The following is a 21,341-nucleotide window of genomic DNA, read 5'->3' on the forward strand; positions in this document are numbered from 1 at the left end:
GAAGTTTTTTTTATTTCTTATTTATTAATTTTTAAAAAGGGAAAGAAAACGTTTTAATCTATGGAAATTAAAATTTACTTTTGATGTAAAATTGTAATCATTCTGGTTCTCCAATCTGCTTTTAAAGAAATTAAATTTTTCGTTTCTTCAAAATAAGTCCCAACTGTGGCTTATCTCAAAAAGCAATGAAGAAATTATGAATGCAGATTGAAGAATTAATTTTTTTTTTTTTTTCAATTTAAAATATTAAAAAAAATATATATTTCAGTCCATTTTGATTATGAATGTGTATCTCTAAAATACTGTAATTTTATGAACTAGGTGAACAATGCCACTGCTCGGGTTATGACCAAAAAAGCTGCTAACCCCACAATTCCAAATGGTAAGGCAACGTTGTGTTCTTGTATCTAAAAAAGAACAGAACAGAGCAACACATACAGCACGCAGCAAGATCTTTTTTATATATATATAATTAAATTTTACAATTTTTTTTCCTTCTTCTTCATTTTTTTTTACCCCTTTATAATATATATATATATATATATATATATATATATATATATATATAAATTTTATACAAATGTGTATTCATGAACATTTCTAATTTATTTTTTATTGAAAAATTTAGATTATTTGATTAAAAATAAAACTGTATCCGTTACCTGTGTTCACATACTACTCTGTCTTCACCGTATTCTTTGTGTATACAGAGTATGTGTGAAATGAGAAGCTTGACCAGTGCTCACAAAGTCTTAGACATCTGCTATTTTCCGTGGTCATCATACACAGGCAGTTGATGTTTAGCTTTCGCCAAACCTTGTAGCTCATTTCTGATTCTGTGTTATGAGCAAAATACAAAATAAAATACCCATCAACACGTTTTTTCCTCTCTTTAAAAATGTTATTCCAATTAGACGTTTGTATTTTAAGATGTGAAACATAATAGAATAAATCTACATACACCTTATATTTTTTTTAATTTTTTACTCACCCCTAAACACAATTCAGTTTAAATTTCAATAAAATTTTATTAAACAAACTATAAAGTATTTGAAAGAATAAAACAATTTAACTAGTGCTTGAGACCATATGAGTTTCATGAGATTTGAAATGTCTATTATTTGATAAGGTCTTACCTCTAAATAGGTTTTAGAACACCGTTACACACAGTAAATCATTGTGTAGAAGTTTAGAAGTTGAGACTGAATCAAGATTTACTTGTAAAAAAAAAAGTTACTTTATATTTGTCTTTCTCAGCAACTTTATAATAGTCTTCTATGATACATCTAGACAGATATTTATGATACATCTCAGATATTTTATATATTTATGATACATCTCTGCAGATATTTATGACACATCTCAGATATTTTAGATATTTATGATACATTTATGCAGATATTTATGATACATCTCAGATATTTTAGATATTTATGATACATCTCTGCAGATATTTATGATACATCTTAGATATTTTAGATATTTATGATACATTTATGCAGATATTTATGATACATCTCAGATATTTTAGATATTTATGATACATCTCTGCAGATATTTATGATACATCTTAGATATTTTAGATATTTATGATACATTTATGCAGATATTTATGATACATCTCAGATATTTTAGATATTTATGATACATCTCTGCAGATATTTATGATACATCTCAGATATTTTAGATATGATACATTTATGCAGATATTTATGATACATCTCAGATATTTTAGATATTTATGATACATCTCTGCAGATATTTATGAAACATCTTAGATATTTTAGATATTTATGATACATTTATGCAGATATTTATGATACATCTCAGATATTTTAGATATTTATGATACATCTCTGCAGATATTTATGATACATCTCAGATATTTTAGATATTTATGATACATCTTAGATATTTTAGATATTTATGATCCATCTATGCAGATATTGTGCATAATGTTTCAAGAACTTATTATTTTATTTGAATTTAACTTTTCATTTAATTTTGTTTTTAAGTTTTACTTCTAATGATATATTAGTAGTAGACTGAAAAAAAAAATTACCTTTTTTTTATAGACAGGAACTTGCCATATTGAAAATAGTTATTTTAAACATCTATATCAACTATGATTTTAAGTTCAGTATTTGTTTTATTAAGAAATAAGATGAGTGCTTCCATCTAAAGTAAATCTAAGATTTTATGGTTAGTAGTGAAGCTCAATAAAAAGAAAAAAAAATCATCTAAAAAATAAGAAAATTATTTTAATAAGAATTCCGCCCCCCCCCCCCGTTTACAAAAAAAAAAAAAATTTTTTTTTAACCTTCCTATTGATATTTACTTGCCTCCATATTTTACAGAATAATCTTGCTGATAACACAGAACCACTAAAAGCTATATAATCGTTTGGTTAGTCTTCATGCCTAGTAACGTTGATGTTTTTTTGGAATGTGTGTGCGTTAAAACTGTGATTTCTCCAAACGTCCCTCCGAGGGTGGAATGACCATCTGGGGTGAAATGTGCATCACTACCTATATGTGTGCCTCATACATTGATGCCGTCTGCTGCATGTTCTATGTGATGTTGCGTTCTGCCTTGAATAGTAATGATTTTATTTACCCAAGTTTTTCTCTTTTTTTTTTTTTTATGACAATTTTTTTTTTTTTACTTTATTCTACTACCTACTTGAAAAAAAAAATTTTTTTTTTTTTTTTTTTTTTTAAAGATTCTCCCACTCCAATTTAAAAAAAAAATTATTTAATTTTTTTTTTTTTTTTTTTTTTTTTTTTTTTTGTTGAAAAATATGAGCTCCTTTGGCATTTCTATAATTATTACTGAATTCATGTAAAATAAACAATGGTTTTGGGGTGGTTGCTTGCTTTTAAAAAGAGAATTGAGTTTAACATCTGATTTTAGTTAAAAATGCTCAGACTTTTTTTTTTTTTTTTTTTACATTAAAAATTTTTTTTTTCTTTGTTTCTTTTCTCATTTTTCCTTTACATTTTTTTTTTTTTTATTAATCCTTTAATGACAAAAAAATCTGTACAAACTGCATGTTCGAAAAGATTCACCACACCTTGAATTGTTAATGGAATCATTAATTATGTATATTTTTTTTCTAATAAATTTTTTTTTATGTTTATCCTTGGTTAGTAGGCTCTTTTCAGGCTGTCGAAAACCTTTTTTTTTTTTTTTTTTGTCTTAAAAATCTCTAAATTTGTTGGCATTGCAGCTGTAAAACCACTTACAAGCTATGGAAGCACACTTTGCCAATATTTGGTGTTGTAATGAGTGCATTTTCAGTCTTTTTGAAGCATATCAAACTGGCACAGCATGCTCTTAGATTATAGTAAGAACAGCAGCAAAAAAGCTGATATTTAAAAAAAAAAATCTCTTACCAAACTTATCACTAATAGTGGGTGACTGTGTACAGTCTTAACACACCATTTAATAGAAGAATGTATTGGTATTTTTAATTGTATTTTTATTATGCAGTGATGGCTTGTCTGTTCTGTATGTCTTTTTTTCAACCACCTTCCCTGACCCCTTTTTGAAAAAGTGTTTTTTTCTGATATCCACTCATCCTTCATTCCTTTGCTTTAAGCTCGACCAAAAGAAATATGCTTCTATATATATATAATTATAATAATATTATAATTATATACTTATCATATATTTATATATATATAGTGAAAACTTTTATAAGTAGAAAAAAAAATGTTTATAAATAAAAGGTGTGCGCATTTATTGCTGTTAGAGACATCTGCAATTTTCCAGAGCGTGACTTATTTTGTTTCCTGTTAAATCTAAAAAAAAAAAAAAAAATGTAAAATAAACAATGTTCTATGTTTTTCAGCAAATTGCTATTTAATGGATTGTTAATTATCAACGACTATTCTTTGACTGATTTTGCAACAAGTGATTCTTCATTTGAGTTTAATTAAGGTCATTTAATCTAAAAATTACTTTAAAGAATTAAAAAAAAAAATGAACTACAAAACAAAGAAAAACATTTCACTTAACTAAGAAAGACAATTTTAATTAATAGAAAATTTTTCCTATAAGATATTTTCTGTATTTGCAGGTATAGAAAAAAATTCTAAACGATTGAGCCAGGAAAAAGTATTAGATTTATTTAATTTTGTAATCAGCATATTCATGTATAGATAATCAGGTGCCAACATGCCTTCAGTTCTTTTACTGAGAGGAAACAGATTTTTGTTAGTCTTGCACGATAAAAATTTAAGCCATGAAGTTTTTTTTTTTTTTTTTTTTATACCGACATTTACACTCAACAAGAGATATATTCATTTTTTTACATTCTGATTTGAAGTGTTTTCCACTATTTTATGTGATATTTAAAAAAAAACTTTTTTTAAACAATATTTAAGTAAATAGTCTATTTGAATAAAAAAAACATCTTGTAAAACCTTGGATTTATGTTCAACATTTGCCAAACTATTTGAGAGTCATAGAACTATGAATCCTCACTGATAGGTTAAATAAAAACACTAAAAAGTTATACAGTTAGGTAAAAAAGTAACTTATCTTGCGTCTGAAAACATTTATTTGTTATTTGACAACTTTTTTGAATCTATGTATATAGTAATACAAACCCATACTTTCTAGTCAAGTCTCCAAGCAACCGAAGCAGCAAGGAGACTCATCGTCATCAATAGAATAAGGGTATTTAGAGTATGATTTCTGATGGAGATTTTACATGTGTGTTTGTGTCTTCACTAATAGGTTATTGTGTATTGGTGTTGATCTCTCGCATAGAGAGGAAGTTAGTTGTTGTATGTGGTTTACTTGAATGATTAAAGGTGACTGATTAAACAATATAACAATGAAAACCTTGTGTACAGTGCTCTGATACAAATCATCAAACGTGAATGTATATGTGTGTGTAGAGAGGAGGGGAGGCACATGTACAGTGACTTTTGGGAGCTTTTAAAGGATACAATGTCTCGGAAACCAAACAACTGATGCAGAACGTCTGTTTGATGCTTCAGCGATTCTGGAAGTGGAAAAAATGCTTCTGAAAGTCATGGGAGCTATACTGTTTTCTGAATTTGTAGGCATGTTCATGTGTGTTAGAAAAACGGAGATGAAAAAAGGTGATCCAGGTTGTTGGTGGTGAGATGGTTAAAAATTTTGTAGGTGTTTACTAAGTCAGTTGTTAGGTATCAAAGCTTAAATAAATTTGAACTTAGAGAAGCAAGACATTCAGATCATGACAGATTTCTGATGGAGGATTCTTTCTTTGCTGCTGATATCCTGTAAGCTAGTATTTCATGATATTTGGAATAGGTAATAGTATTACATTACTTTTCATGATATGAAAAAAAAAACATACACACACATACATATGGCATCAGAACTATATAAAGTTTGATGGAATCAGCTGGTTACTTCTGTAAGAAAAGATAACAACAAACATAATCAATTATGTTGAAGATGGAATAAATAGCTTATATTCACATTAGTTTACATGAAATGAACACAGTAGAATTGACTTACATTTTTCTTAATCAATTTTCTGAAGCACTCTTTAGTTTTGGTAGGCAATCACCTAGAGATGGTATCTCGATAAAAACGCTAGTCCTCGTCACCTCACTATGTTGACATCAGGAAAGCCATTTGGCCTATAAAAACCATGCTTCAGTTAAGAAAATAATTTTGAAAGAAACCTAAGCAGATACAAGTTTGGAAATCATTTTTTTTTTTTTAAGCTGTTCAATGCACCAGCGATCTCCTTTCACAATGTGTTTTGCAATTCTGAATGTGCTGCCTCAGAATTGTGTGAATGAACATGTATCACTGTCATATTTTCGGCGTTTTGTATTGGCTAACTATCATGATGTTCCTAAGTTTTATGCATTCCCTAATTAGCTTAGTAGCCTCTATTTCCAGCTGTTTTATGACCATGGCTTAATAAAGGATGAAAAAAAAAAAAAAAAACAAAAAAAACAACAGAGTTAAACTGAATATAATAGTAATGTGTGTAAACATATTGATCTGCCATTGCATCTAATGAAAAAGGATTTTTTCTTGACTCTTATTCAAGATTAGCCTGGGTGACCAGCATTGCTCGGGTGTTTGTAGGCGTAAAAAAACAAAAAACAAAAGTGGTTGTAGGCAAGCAGGCTTGAACCCGTGAGAAGGCGGAAAAGAAAGTGACAGAAAATCTGACGTCTTACCACTACTCCATGACCTGACCGGAAGTTCAGAACGTTAAAATTAGGCAAAGTCGACCCAGCCGATATGACTTGCAAAAAAATCGACCCCTCCTTGTAGAAAACTGCCCAGTTGAGAGTGAAGAAATTAATGTTTTGGCCAAGTTTTTGATATTTGTTGTCCGAGATGTCGAGCTTCAAAATGATACTGATCATATGAAAATCTGTCGCCTCTGTTGAAAGTTTTAGGCAGATATACAAACATACATCCATACATTTAAACAGACAGGTGAGATTTATATTATAGATGATTATGTGTTCTCATTCGGGTTGCAAAAATATATTCCTATAATGTCATGTTTTAGCATCTCTTTGTAGTTCTATAGAATTAATGCATTTTTAATACAAGCAACCACAAAACAATTTAGAATAGATCAGTTCCAAGATATTTTCTTAACCTCTTATTTTAATATTTTGTTAGTTTTATGATTTTCATAATTGTAGAAAATTTCACCCAAGTAGTAAACATTAAAAGTATTTTTATGTTAACAAACCATCTAAACACCATCTAAACACCATGGATACTAACACTGAAAAATTGCGTTCTGCGAAGAGTTTAACTGAGGGAATGATATTCTGGTGTAAAACCTGGAGTTTTATTTGCATCTAATGACTTGTACAAGATTAAACGGGACCATTGCTTGATGAGCACGGAAAACCATTACGCATCTGTATGTATGTATGTATATATATATATATATATATATATATATATATATATATATAGGTGCTTCGCTGCTGATCACATTTCGGTTTTGAATCTCTGTGTGAATACACTTATTACGTCTAGCCACACTGATGAGTTATAAACGACAAAACAGCTGTCTATGCCTGTGTCAATATTGAGATACGTCAAGATTATTTACTTCTGTAGCTGTTTTTTTATACGGATTTTCCAAATTTTTCTTCAACACTTCTATTATTTTCTAAATATCCTCATCTTTTTTTTTTTGTTGTTGTTGAATTTTTATCGCAATATTTTTGTCGTAAAATATTGTACTTTTTCCAAAAGAAAAGAAATTTTAATGTATATTCCATATTTCTGCACTGACTTCCTATCACTAACTTTTCGTGTATTTTATTTTTTTTTTATTTTTTTTTTTTTTAACAATGGCATAGCAAACCAAGTTGAGCCTATATTTCAACATTTTATTTTTTCATCCATTAGAGTCAAGGTGTGTGAATAGTTTTCTGTGTTAACAAATGATCAAATAAAATTCACTAATTCTCTAAAACATATGCCGCAAATGTTTTTTAATTTTATTTTTTAAATTTTAATAAGTAATTTATAAAACAGAAAAGAACTGGTGGCAAATATATGGATCAGATCAACCCATTCCCGGCAACCCATGTAGCACAGCCGATTCCATTCTCGCCAACCAATGCGACACAGGTGATTCCATGTTTTTTATATGCAGGGATGCTCTCTAATTCTTTCCTGCTACTCAAAGAAATCTACACTGGTTTTACCTATACATTTGTTTGTGACGCCAGTGTATGTTGCTTCCTTCAATTTCTTTTAGCTTTCAGCAATGCTATGTATCTACTATTTGGACCACATTGCACAGATAAAAAAAAGCAATCATAACAAAGTATATCAGACATATATAAAACAATAACTTTTACTTAAACCATTAATCAAGTAGATAGCTGGATATTATTGCTAATGATGTGCACTATTAAATCGTCAATGTTTTCTTAGTTAAAATAGTTTAGGAAATTTTCTGAAAGATAAACTTTTGGAATATGTCTTTGATTCTAATTTATTTTTATGTTTGCTTTGTTGGTTATAAAATATATCAACCAAGTAGATGACAATGGATCAAATAGATTTGCAGCACCCTAGAAGAGGCAACAACCAAAAGGATATATTTTGTCTTAATACCACTTTTTCTTTATTTTTAATTTAATTTTATTTTACTTTTTAATTGAACTAAGAACAATGTACAAGTTTTTTTTTTTACTCATAACTTAAAATAATAGTTTTGTTTACAAGTGCATTGTTATATACGCATTTTCAGTTAATTTTTTTTCTAAATAGTTTTTTTTCTTCATTTGTAAAGAGATTTAATAAAATATTAAAAAAGTTTTATTTACAATTTTTTTAAAAATTGAAGTAGAGTTAAAAAAAAACATTTAAATAAAAACATTTTGTGCAAAGATGGTGTCATTTAAGTAGAATTAAAAAAAAACATTTAAATAAAAACATTTTGTGCAAAGATGGCGTCGTTCAAATTTTTAAAGATATTTAAACAAAAATTCAATTATATCAAAAGAAATAGTGTTTGAAATATTAGTTTTTTTTTTTTGTTTTTTTTTCTGCTATAAAAATTTTAAATTTATCATAAATAATAAAACCAGAAGTAAAAAGTAAAAAAACAAAAAAATTAAGACAATATCTTTTTGATTATTACTCATTGTGAGAGGTGCTGTAAATCCATTTGATCTATTTCGATTAAAAGCAACAATATTAATATAGAGCTACAATTCTAATAATAGTGTACACATTATTTATATATAAACAATAGATCAAGTTGATAATGAAATATTACAAAGAATACGTGAACATGATGTAGTAAACGTAACAACAATAATAAGATGGAGGATAATTATTAATAATAGAAATAATGAAGATTGTTTTAGCTGTGTTATGATAAAAAGCATCCATAATCAAAAAAAATTCAATATTGAAAATGCTTCATAAAAGAATGTAAAAAAATAAAATATCACACTGTTGCATTCATTATGTGAAAGTCAATCAAAGGAATGACTATAAGGCTTAGTTTTTTTTTTTTTTTTTTTTTTGCTGCAATTTGTAATTAAGTGGATCATTTAAGGAAGGCAGTAAATTCAAATATTTAAAGCGGATCTTTTTTTTTTTTTTATTTCTTAAACTAAGATATTGTGATATTGTACTTTGAACATTTTCGTGATGAGTATTGATAATTTCTATTAATTGTACTACTATTTTCATGTTCGTTCTGATTTTGACGTTTCATTTTCTGTATCCTTCAAGGTGCATCTCTTGTTAAACACAGAAATCTATACAGAATCTTAAACTAAATCTTTTATTCAATCCATGGTGTAGATTGTTTTCATGTGAAAGCGTTAACTAATTATTTTATTCTTAGATAGTACGACCTATAAGTGAGGATTTAATCTTCAGCCTCCAAAATACTGTCGCTTGGAATTGACTGATAATCCCTTCATCCATTGTACAAGGGGTTGGAGGCTGAAGATACAACACTACATTAATATTTCTGGCTGTAATGATTGACTGGATTAAATAAAGGATTCTGTTTGAAATTTCGTGCAGATTTCTGAGTTCGACATATTTGAAAAGAAGTACCTGAGGTTACACTGGCTGAAACATTGTGAAAATAGTAGTTCAGATAATACATCTCAGTGTTCGATAAGCAAAAATCATCGATCAGTTATTCTCTCTATTGTTTGTTACTGCTAATAATTAAATTGTGTTGTGATTTCTTTGCATAACCTTTTTTTTTTTTTTTTTTTTTTCTGACTGTAAACATGAGCAATTAAGATACCTTTTTAATAAACTCTGTTGAAAATGCTGTGGTGTATTGGCAATTCTACTGAGAAAAAACACATTTTTCCCTACTTTATTGAAAACGAAAATTACAATTAGAAAATTACATTGCAAATAAATAAAAAAATTTAGTATATAAAGTTATCTTGTTGGATTATCAAATTTGACTAGAATAGCATTTAAGCTAACAAAATCAAACGTTGCTTTTGACTAGCTAATTTTCATTTGTTGTCATACTGTGTTAATGGTAATAATAATGCAGATGGCTATAGTTTATTTAAGAAAATAAACAAAGGACTAGCTAGACAATTTTTAAAATAATCACCTAAGAATCAAGTTCAGGATTTTGACTCCTTTTAAATTGAAAACTATAACAGCAGTCATCTACTACTATACATAATATATAAGCAATTAAAATGACTTTTACTACATACTGGACAATGCTGGTTATGTCGAACTAGTTTATAAAAACATAATTCAGTACTAAATAAAAGATGTGTGGTTTTTGCTAATAATTTCCATAATCTTTATAGTTTGGAAGAAGTATTGAAAAGGTGCATGACTGCTCCGCATAATGAACTCTCATTTGAAGTTATATATATATATATAAAAAAAAAAGCCATTACTAAACATGTCAGCATCTTTTTTTTTTTTTTTTTTCATCATCAATGTCTTTATCGAGGTTCAATTTGTTGCTTCATCTGTCTTTAAAGAAGTATTTGTTTTCTATCAGAATTACAAAGGAAAATAAAGAATGGCTTCTGTTTGCAAAAAGAAAACTTTAAATTTTATCTCATTATAAGTTATAGAAATCGATATTTATTGAGCATTGTTCAAAACAAGATGAATTATGAATTACATGGATTTTAGAAAGTAGCACATTGTTTTCTCCTATTTTGACATTTCAAATGCATTCTATTGTCTTTTATTTCACATATATTAAATCGATTTTTTTAGATTTTGTTTCAAATTAGTCTTTGTCTTTACCTTTGTAAAAGTCAGTGTTATCATTAACCCTTAAAATCAACCTCTTTTAAAATTTAGTTTATTTTTAAATATAATTTCTTTTAGATTTCTAAAAAAAAAAAAATCAGTCTTGTAAAAAAAAAAAAAATTCTAATTTATTATTTTTGAAAATTTAAAATATTTTATTTCTTCATAAAGTTTTATTAAATATATCTTTGTCATTTTTTATATTTAAAAAAAAAAATTTTTTTGAATTAGTATTAAATAAAAAAGCTTGGTTAAGAATTGTAATTAAAAACAACACCCTAAACTTTAAAGAAATTAAAAACAAAACGTAAAAAAAAAAAAAATAATATGCCCTTATATTTTTTCTTGTTGCTAATTTAAAATATAATTTTAAGTATCTAATCTTCGTTAATTCATGTTTCTCATAAATCACTTTCGTTTTTATTTTAGCTGCTGCCCTGCGAGGTGTGGCGCTAACCCGAGGTCGTGCTGCTGCTGTTGCAGCCCGTGGTGCTTACACTGCTGCTGCTGCTGCTGCTGCGGCCGCTGCATTCAGACATCCTACTCCACTAACCACAACGGCAGCCGCATTACCATATGCAGCGTAAGTTATACTTGGTTTAATTTTCAGTTATCGCAGTAACCTTAGATTTTTGGTAAATCTCTTTTGATTCCTGTGGAAAAGTTTCCTCTTAATTTTTAAAAAATTTTATTTGCATTCCTGTTTCTTTGATATACAAAATAAATAAATCAACTGTGGTCAAAACTGACGTACTGATGTACCGTCTCTACAGCCAACAACTAATGTGAGCAGTTTATTCTATGTTTCAGCAATTGTGAGCGCTCTCAAAATATTTTCAAATGTTATATTTTCCGATTTTGTAAGCATCTTCACATATGTTAAGCACCCAGAAATGTAGGGGAGGACACCACCCCTTTATCTGGATGACTACATTATCTTTAATCCTTACCTTATAATACTGAGTGTTTGGCAAAGTGCTATATAGTACCATGTTTGGTCTGAGTCGACCAAGGATTGCGCCCTGGTCTCTTGACTCATTATATTAAATGGATGTGTTGATATATAATGAAACAATATTCGCTGTAGCCTAATCTGTATGAAGATCAGTATACAAGAAGATGATCTGATGTTCAACAAACCATTTGATCTAAGCTAATTTACTAAAATGGCTGATGTTTGCAATTTCAGTTAGCTTTAAAAGTAATATGGACTTGAGTTAACTTTTTTTCTTTTCTTTTTTTACTTTACATGTATTCTTACTGATCTTTGCTCTTTGATCTTTCTTTCTAGAGGTGTATACCAAGATCCCTTCTTAGCAGCCACATATGCAGCCGCTGATAGGTACCAAGTAAGTATTAATTCCACATTATCAATACTGAGTTGAGCTTAGATTCTGTTTGCGGTCTCAGACTTGTAACTTTCATCAAATTTTTGGAGCGTATCGCTTTACCCAAAATTCTTTAAAGATTTCGAATCATTAGAAACAGGTTAACAAATGTTACAATGTTAGAACAACAAAACCAAATTAATGTACATAAAATATATTCTATCAGTTATTCTTTGTGCCAAAACGTTATATATATTATATATATATATATATATATATAAACCTGTTATGGATATATAATAAGCATAACGTAATAAATAACCTAACTGCATGTATAAGAAAAGATGAACATTCAAATTAATGCAAGTGTTATACAAATCATGTACTCAATTTTTTTTTTTTTATTATTAATGACACCATTAATTAAAAAAAATCTATATGATTTTTATAAAGTACTAACCATCAAATAGTACATGTCAGAATTTAACCTCAATCAGATTAGTTTACAAATTATACTTAAGTAGAGCACCTGTTGCAAATTTTCAAAACCATGGAAAAACCTGAATTTTGTGTGTCCATGAAGCATTATTTTCTGATGAGGAAAAATACTGTTTAAGCAAAGCAATGGCCTGTTATTCAGATTCTGCCTTTTCGGAACCAAGTGTGAAAGGTGGCCTGCTGACTTTAAATGCAATCGTACAGACACAATGATGCTAAAGACTCAGGTCATCCAAATTCACCAGTTGCCTCGTGAAACAATTAAAAAATGTCCACAAACTCACTTTGGTTGATTGCATCAGATAGTGGTTGAAGATATTGGAAGAATTCAGTGTGTTTGCAAACGTTTGAACATTTGTCGTATTGAGAAAGCAGTGTCCAAAGTGAGGGCCGCATTTACTCATGTTGATCAAAAATGTGTGTTGATGGTTTAGAGACTTGTTCATAACTGTTTCAATGCAACAAAAAGGAGATTTGCATCAATATGTGATCATGGATGAAACCTGGCTCCACGACTTTATTTCAGAATGAAATGGTAATCAAGCTGAATGCACAACAGCAGGTGAATGCCACATAAGCAGTAAAAAATGCAATCATTATCCACCACAGTTTTGGTATGATCAGGGTATTATCTTCAGAAAGGAAGCACCATCATTAGCAAATATTATAAAGCATGATTAGTAGAGATGGGACGATTCCAATATTTTTCCCGATTCCGATTCTTTATAAATCTCTAAATATTTTACTATAACGTTATTTTGTCTCGATTACTGTAAAATTACTCGCCAATCTTTCACGAGAAACACCCGTCTGGCTGAAACTACTGTCAATAATTTTCCCCACTCTTTATCTGTGCCTAAATCCAAATGTAGATTCCATGAGCAAAGCTTCTTTCTTAGAACTGCACGCCAGTGGAACTCTCTGCCGCTTGCCTGTTTCCCACCTGACTACAACTTGGACATCTTCAAGTCCAACATAAACAAACTCCTGACAAACCGCCCCCTTAAGACACTCTATCAAAACCCCCCAATACTAATGATTACTACAATACTATCTCATTGATTACTGTACACGCAATAACCCTTATCCATGAGTGGCCTTCGGGCCTTGATAAGTGGTGACCTCCATGTAAAAAAAAAAAAATACATCTTAAATGTGCATGTATTTTCTCAAACGTAAAAACACACTTGTGAGGGTGTGATCTAGAGATTTTAGTCTTACCAGGATTTTAAATAAATAAGTATTTATCATTTTATTATTACTGCAAGCAATGGAAGAGGTTTTATTAGAACAAAATAAAATGGATAATTAAAGGAATCGATTTTGGCATCGGAAAATAGGCTCAAATTTTCCCCGATACCGATTCCGATACCCCAAAAAGCTCTGGTTTTTCCGATTCCCGATTCCGATTAATCGTCCCAACACTAATGATTAGTATGTTTGTAGGAAGAAATCAGCCCTGCAAAGAAAAAAAAAATACAGTCACAAATGTAAAAGAAAATGTACTCTTACACCAAGACAATACACAATGTCACAAGTCCATCTCAAACGGCGGCAATTAAATGAATTATGCTACAAGTTATTTCTACACAAACACAATGTTTTCTAGATCTGCTCCTTAATATCCACTGGCTATTTATAGACTTTAAAAGAATGTTTTATGGGAAAGAGATTTGGCTCCAGTGAAGTGATATTGGAAACGGAGGCGTATTTTGCATTCTATAAAAAAAGTATTAGTCAGTGTGTCAGTCAGGGAGGAAACTATGCTGCTGAATAAAGTTGAATTTAGTCTAAAAGTTGTTTTATTAATTAGTCCTGTGACTTATTGACTTAGTGACTGATATTTCCTATAAAAAAAAAAATGGCGCTTCTACATACACTATTAGGACACTATTTCGGAAATCGTAAAACTGAATTTCACATGAAAACAACGGTATCTACATATTCCTTGTATTTTTAAGATGATTATATCCAAAAATAATGAAAATCTATAAGGTAACAAATTATTCATTAAAGAAAATAAAAAATAGAATTTGAAGTAATTTTCTATTTCGATTTAAACAAGATGGATGCAATTTTTCACCTGCTAACATGATTAAAGTTGTTTTTTTTTTGTTGTTTTTTTTAATAATTCAGTAATATTTAGGTAATTTTGACTGCATGATTTGGAAGCTACTATGGTAATTTATTAGAATTGACAAAAAAAAAAATCAGTAGAAATCATTGTTTTCTTATCCGAAAACTCCATTTTGTCTTAATAGTAAAGAAGCACTAGAAAACTGTTTCTGCTTTTCAAAATTATTCCAACTGAATTTGTTTCTTCAAACACTTTTCAAATATTATTATATTTAGTCAGATTAGATATACCTATGTACGAAGCATTTATGTATGCATATTTCATCATGATGCAGGAGTTCCTTGATGACTCTATTCTCTGTTATTTTGCAGTTGGTGTCCACTCAACCATATGCAGCTGCAGGTTATGCTGCTGCCACGAGATATGCAATTCCTACTGTAGCAACTGCAGCAACGTATGCTGCTGCTGGGTAAGTAATAGTTAAACGATTAATTAATTTTAATTAATCAAAACAACTTTCTTCCCTTTGAGATCGAAAACAAATTAAATCTCATCTAGCTTAGCATTCTAAATCTCTCCCAGCGACCTACATTTGTTTCTTTTAACTGTTTTGCGTGCAGAAAGTTTTGTTTTTTCTTTCATTTTTTTTTTTTTTTTTTTCTTAACTTTACTTTTAAGTAGAGAAATAGCAGATCGGTAATTTCATCTACATTCATAGCCACCCGCGTACTCTAACTCCCTTCTCATTTTTTTTAGGGTAGCATGATTTGCATTAGAGATTGGCAAATGTAGACACGGCTTCGTACACATTTTATTTACGTTTTTTTTTTTTTTTTCATAATTTTTTTTTTCGTGTTATTTTGAATATCTTGTTTTTTTTTTTTTTTTCTTTTTAAACCCTTACCCAATTTCTTCTGATATGAAATTAAAAAAAAAAAAAAGAAAGAATTTAATTTTTTGAAGTTATTTAAAAGAAAGAAATTCAGTCTTGCATGGAAGATGTGTCAAAACCATGATATGCTTGAAACTTAACTGTTGTTGGCTCTGATGGGCATGTCCCTGGGAGTTTTTCTTTCTTTTTCTTTTTTTTTTTTTTTTTTTTTTTGCTTCCATGAATGTGATGACATGGTGATCTCGTTTAACTAAGGAAACTATTTTTAAATAAATTTGAACAGTGGTTTAAAAAGGAAAAAAAAAAAAAGAAAAAAACCCCCCTAAAATATTGTATTTGTGTATTAGTAATCATCTGTTAGATTATACCATATTGCAATAAGGCATCAGAATTTTTTTTTTTTTTTTTTTTTTAATTAAAATAATTTTTAGTTTGTAAAAATAAAACAATCAAGATTAATAATGAAATAATGATTTTTTTTTTTTTTTCAATTAACCCTCATGGTGTGCCCTTGATAATTTTATCTTTCAGAATACAATAAGGCATTATACTCATTTTAATTAGCTGTAATTTAGGTGATTTTATATAGTTTGCTATACACTTCATCACTAGATCTGAAAGTATCCTATACCTTTATAAGGCCACCATTCGCCCATGTATGGAGTACTGTTGTCACATTTGGGCTGGTGCACCTGCTACTAGTCTCTCACTCCTGGGCAGGGTTCAAAAGAGATGCAACATTTTGTCGATGGGACAGAGGCTGAAGCCTAGATAACAGTTTAGGACCTGATACATCCTGCACTGTTATCTAGGCTTCAGCCTCTATCCCATTGACAAAATGTTGCATCTCTCTGCCTGTTCTACAAGTACTTTAACGATGAAGGCTCTGATGAACTACAAGCACTTGTACTCCCTCAACGTAAATACCCCCGACAAGCATCTAAATCCCATCCCTTCACAGTAGAGATCTCTAGGTGTAAGAAAGCCTTGTACTCCAATAGTTTCTTCTCCAGAACTGCGAGACTTTGAAACTCCCTTCAAGGATTCCACTTTCCCAACTGTACTGACATGCAGAAGTTCAAGCGTATTTATTATCCAAAGATGTACATTTTGTGTTACTATTAACACTTATCACTATGGATGATGAAACTGTTCTGCTGGTCGAACAATTCAAACTCCATCTATATATATATGAGGGAGTTTAAAACCTAAAACCAAAATTTCAGACAAAATGGAGTATTAGTATATGGAATAGTGGATAAGTATTGCAACAACCTAGTATAAATCAGGACACAAACATTGTGAAAACATAACCTGGATGTATCAGTTGAATCATATAACTATAACCATTTGGTAGTCTTATTTATACCAAATGATTATGGCCATATGAATCGACTGAAATATATTGATTCTTCTTTAGTGATGTGTTTTGTCCTGATTTTTATTAGCCTGTTAACATGATTATCCACTATTCCACACACACATATATAGTTATCATTCCAAATCTGATGTATTTGATTCACACTCATAATATTTTATTCATAAAACTGAGATGTAGTTTGCTTGAAGCATTGTGTGGGATAAGTATGTTGACAAATTGTCACTTGTTTTTGTCTTTCTTCTTCAACACCGACTACATTCCATTCCTCGCGTTGGGATAGCCTTCTAAATCTCTTCAACACATTTTATTCATATTTTTATGAAATACATCTTACATATGTTTTGTTGAATAGTGGAAGCCCACCAAACAACTCATTGTATGTTCCTTGCAAAACAGTTGGAACGTTTTTTTTGTTTTTTTTCCAAATGACTTACAAGCAGATTTTTGATATTTTAAGAAAAGAAAATGTGAAAATATCTCTTTCTGCAGTGAAGCGAATTGGTCAAAAGTTTGAAGTCGAATGCTCGGTAAAAAGGAAATCTGGATCTGGTCGCCCTAGAGCATCCACTTTAAAGGACGACCACAGGCTTAAATTAACTGTTTTAAAGGATCAAAAGAAAACTTATGTTGACCATAGTAAAGAATTCAAAACAGGGGCTGGAAATTCACTTTCTAGATATGCAATATCTAGATGAATGAAAGAAATGGGATTTTCTTCTAAAAGGTGTGCAAAGAAGCCATTTTTATCTAAGAAGAACATCAATGATAGAAAGAGATTTTTCTTGTGTTATGGCAAGAAAGATACAGACTTGTTCAAGAATGTTTTCTGGTCAGATGAATCAAGATTTTGTCTTGTTAATGATGCTCCTGAACAGTTCAAAAATGATTTCGTGGAGAAAGACGTGTTGATTACAGGAAATGGAGATATTTAAAGTCATCGAAAACATAATAGAAAAAGACTTATTGCAGTTTATAGGTAATCTCCCCACAAAAAATGAATTGAATTCAAAGCACACGTGGAGACACCATCTTATGGCTACTACACAACGAGACATGGAGTATGTAAGTGCATCCACTGGACCATCTATAAAAAATTAAACATCCAATGTAGCAGCAAATCCTGGGAACATCAACCTGAAAGAATAGTTGGAAATAACTTATATACCATACATTACGACCATGTAATCCCTACAGCCATCTACCTTGAAAATGCTGTTGTGAAACCTGACATAGTTATATGGAATAAGTTAGAGAGAGTTGCAACCTTGGTTGAAGTGAGTGTTCCTAATGATGGCGGTCTGAACAGAGCTGAAAGGGAGAAACAGACCAAATACCAAGGTCTCATGTATGATATGAAAAGAAACTGGGATCTTAGAGAGATATCAATCATGCCAGTTATTATAGGTGCCACAAGGATTATGAAGAAGAACCTGAAGTCCTACCTAACTAATATTCCTGGTGAACCAAGTGCAAAAGAGATCCAGACAATAGCACTTAAGGGAACAATGACGATACTAAAAAGAGCTCTCGGTTGGTTTGAATAAAAATTAGGGCAATGTTGGCAGCTGGTTTGGCTGCCCCATACCCAGCATTACAATCTTCAAAGGAAGAAAATTAAAATAAATATATATATATGACTCTTAATAGAATAGAAAACCACTAACTGCATTGTAACTATTTTAAGTTAAATTATCCTATTTTACTTTAATTTGTTTAAGTCTGCTAACGATACATTTTTTCTATCTCTGATAGTCTACGATTAATTAAAAAACAATGGAATAAGATGAAAGACCTTTTTGCAATATGTCATCTAAAGAGTGATTACTAAATACTTTGAACAAAATTGTGTTTTCCACTAGAAAGAAATATTTTTATATAAAAAATCAAAATTATAAGGAAAAATAACACTTAGTAAGGGATTTATAGGTTTATTTTATTTATTTTATTTTATTTTACTTTTTTTGCATAATTAATTGTAAAACATCTGACTTGACCAACTAGCCACATGCTAAATTCTAAGGTTCTCCATCTTCACACGATTATAACCACTATTATTCTTAGTATTATTATTGTTAATATCATTATTCCTCTTGGACTTATTTGCCGTGCTTCTTTCTTGAGCAATGAAAGTTTCCATAGAGATTGTGGAATTTTCTGCATTGGCACTAACCTTTGTTTGATTTTTTTTTTTTTTTTAATTAGATTTTAGAATGTGGGATAACTGCATCCAATTTCAGCACTTGATTGATTTTTTTTATTATTACAATCAGCATTTGAACCATGTCTAACTTAACAATCATGTTAACTGCTTACAAGTTTTTAAACCCCCAAAAAAGGGAAGAAAAGGAGAAATGGGAAATAATGTGTTAATTTTCATTACTTTCTCTGATAATTTTTCTTTCTTTTTTTTTTTTTTTTGTAATAGCAAAATCTAAATTATTTTTAATAATCATTAAAGTGAACACCTTAAAATAAACAAAATTAAATTAATCACAATAAAGAAGAAAAAAAAACTTTTTTTTTTCTGATGTTTTAATATATATTTCATCCCGATTATATATATCTAATATATATTTATATTTCATCCCGATTATATATATCTAATATATATTTATATTTCATCCCGATTATATATATCATCTCTTTGTTGATGAGTAACGTTTGAAGTAATTCACGAGGTGATAATTAACTATATAAATTAAATAATGCAGTGTTTTTAAAGAAAACAAAGCAAAAAAAAAAAAAAAGTAAATAAATGCAAATAGTAAGTAAAAATTTCTTTATTTTTAACATGCTTAATTTTAACTATTTGTATTCATACTTATTTGAAGTCACTGTTTTACAGTTTAGGACCATACAGCTAGTATGCCATTTTCCTCCCCTATGACAGTCATTCCATTTCAATAAATTAATATTAGATCAGAAAACTCTTCATAATTACATTTTATCTGCTATTTATTTATTTAAAAAGGACTTTATAAAAAAACATACATGCACATATTCATTTTATCATCAAATAGAGGTCTGACGTTTTCTTACAGTTTGCAATCCCAGTTTCCAAATTTTGTGGTCTTGAGGATTGATTCCATTCAAATTCCATTGTTGAAGGTCCTTATCATTGGTTTGAATGCAGCTTTCTTGAAATGTCTTACCTTTCTTTAGGCTTTCACAAGATTTGCATTTTCTTTTATTTAAGAACTGCTCCTTTCAACATGAAAAAACCAACATAGCTTACTATCAGGAGCTCATCCAGCTATATAAACAAATAAAAGTAGAGGATATTTGTTAATTTTAGTGCCATAATATTAAAGTAGGAACAGAAATCATCCAGCGCGGCCGCAGCCGAGATTGAACTCACTACACAAGTTTGTAGTGTAATTCAAATCTGGTCAGTAGCTGAATACTTGATGCTTTGCTAGGGCTATCAAGGGTATTTTTTATCGTAACACCGTCACTAGACGGGATGCCTACCATGGCTTAAGAGAGTCCGATCTACCCTCAAGAGAAGGATAGATGGCGCCAGTTTCTCAACCTGGTATTTTACCTCGCGGTACATACAGTGCTTCGCCTTCCCAAATGGTTACCCATCTGGTACTAGCCAGGCTCAACATTGCTTAACTTTGGTGATCTGGCAATGACCGGTGTATCAACATGATTGTGGCGTATATTAGGAACAGAAATGAATAACCGTAATTGTTTGCCATATTTGCTAAACCTAATTTAGTTTTGCACTGGCCACAATACTAAATTAATATTAATAATTAATAATAATTTTTCAAGTTACTTAAAACCATTCTAAGCTGATCAGGCATAATGCTGAGTTAATCATGCAAAAAGTAAAAGATTAACTTCTTTTAATTTTAATTATAATAATATAATAGCTCAAAGTTGAGTGGAATTTCCTTATCTTAATATGCCATTTTCATTTGCTGCAGAATATGTGGCTCAATTGATTGACTTTTATAGTTTTTTTTTTCCCCCCTTATAAATTTTAGCTTACTAATTATAAACTTATAAACCCGTTATGTTCATGAAACTAGTCTTGTAAAAACGGATGCTGTATCACACACATACACACGTTAGGTTCTATACTGTGATGGTTCATGTCTATTACAATCAATTAATGTTGTCAACTGCAGATTGAACAGCCATAAAGTCCAAATAATTTCTGTCAAAACCTTTAATCTATATATTCAACTTAGTCTCTTTTAGCAAACTTTATATTCTGAGAAGGACTAACATTTACTAATCCATGAATCTAAAATATCTTGGGTAAATGTAGCTAACCAATCTAAACCAGCACGGTTTTGGGAACTTTTACCTTTTCTGATAGAAGCACTTCTATTTCTATCTTTGCATTATATTAAAATCCTTTGGCCGTTTAAATAC

At 29.7% G+C, this 21,341-nt stretch overlaps 1 protein-coding gene across 47 annotated transcripts in view; it reads left to right on the forward strand.

The window, feature by feature from the left end:
- The window catches only part of LOC145243461 (RNA binding protein fox-1 homolog 2-like), a 486,106-nt gene that overhangs the window by 421,479 nt on the left and 43,286 nt on the right, over positions 1–21,341 (forward strand). For 17 of the 47 annotated variants that reach the window (XM_080106365.1, XM_080106379.1, XM_080106393.1 and 14 more), the window contains 5 exons: positions 322–382; positions 7,531–7,626; positions 11,206–11,359; positions 12,068–12,125; positions 15,051–15,148. In XM_080106365.1, the coding sequence (XP_079962491.1) occupies positions 322–382; positions 7,531–7,626; positions 11,206–11,359; positions 12,068–12,125; positions 15,051–15,148 (467 nt within the window). Of the gene's footprint in view, positions 1–321; positions 383–7,515; positions 7,627–11,205; positions 11,360–12,067; positions 12,126–15,050; positions 15,149–21,341 lie in introns of all 47 variants that reach the window. The other 30 variants (XM_080106363.1, XM_080106360.1, XM_080106371.1 and 27 more) reach the window with 2 other exon arrangements.

Source organism: Euprymna scolopes, chromosome 22 (genome assembly GCF_053919585.1).
Source record: "Euprymna scolopes isolate OS-2025 chromosome 22, ASM5391958v1, whole genome shotgun sequence".
In the NCBI taxonomy this organism is placed as follows: Eukaryota; Metazoa; Mollusca; class Cephalopoda; order Sepiida; family Sepiolidae; genus Euprymna; species Euprymna scolopes.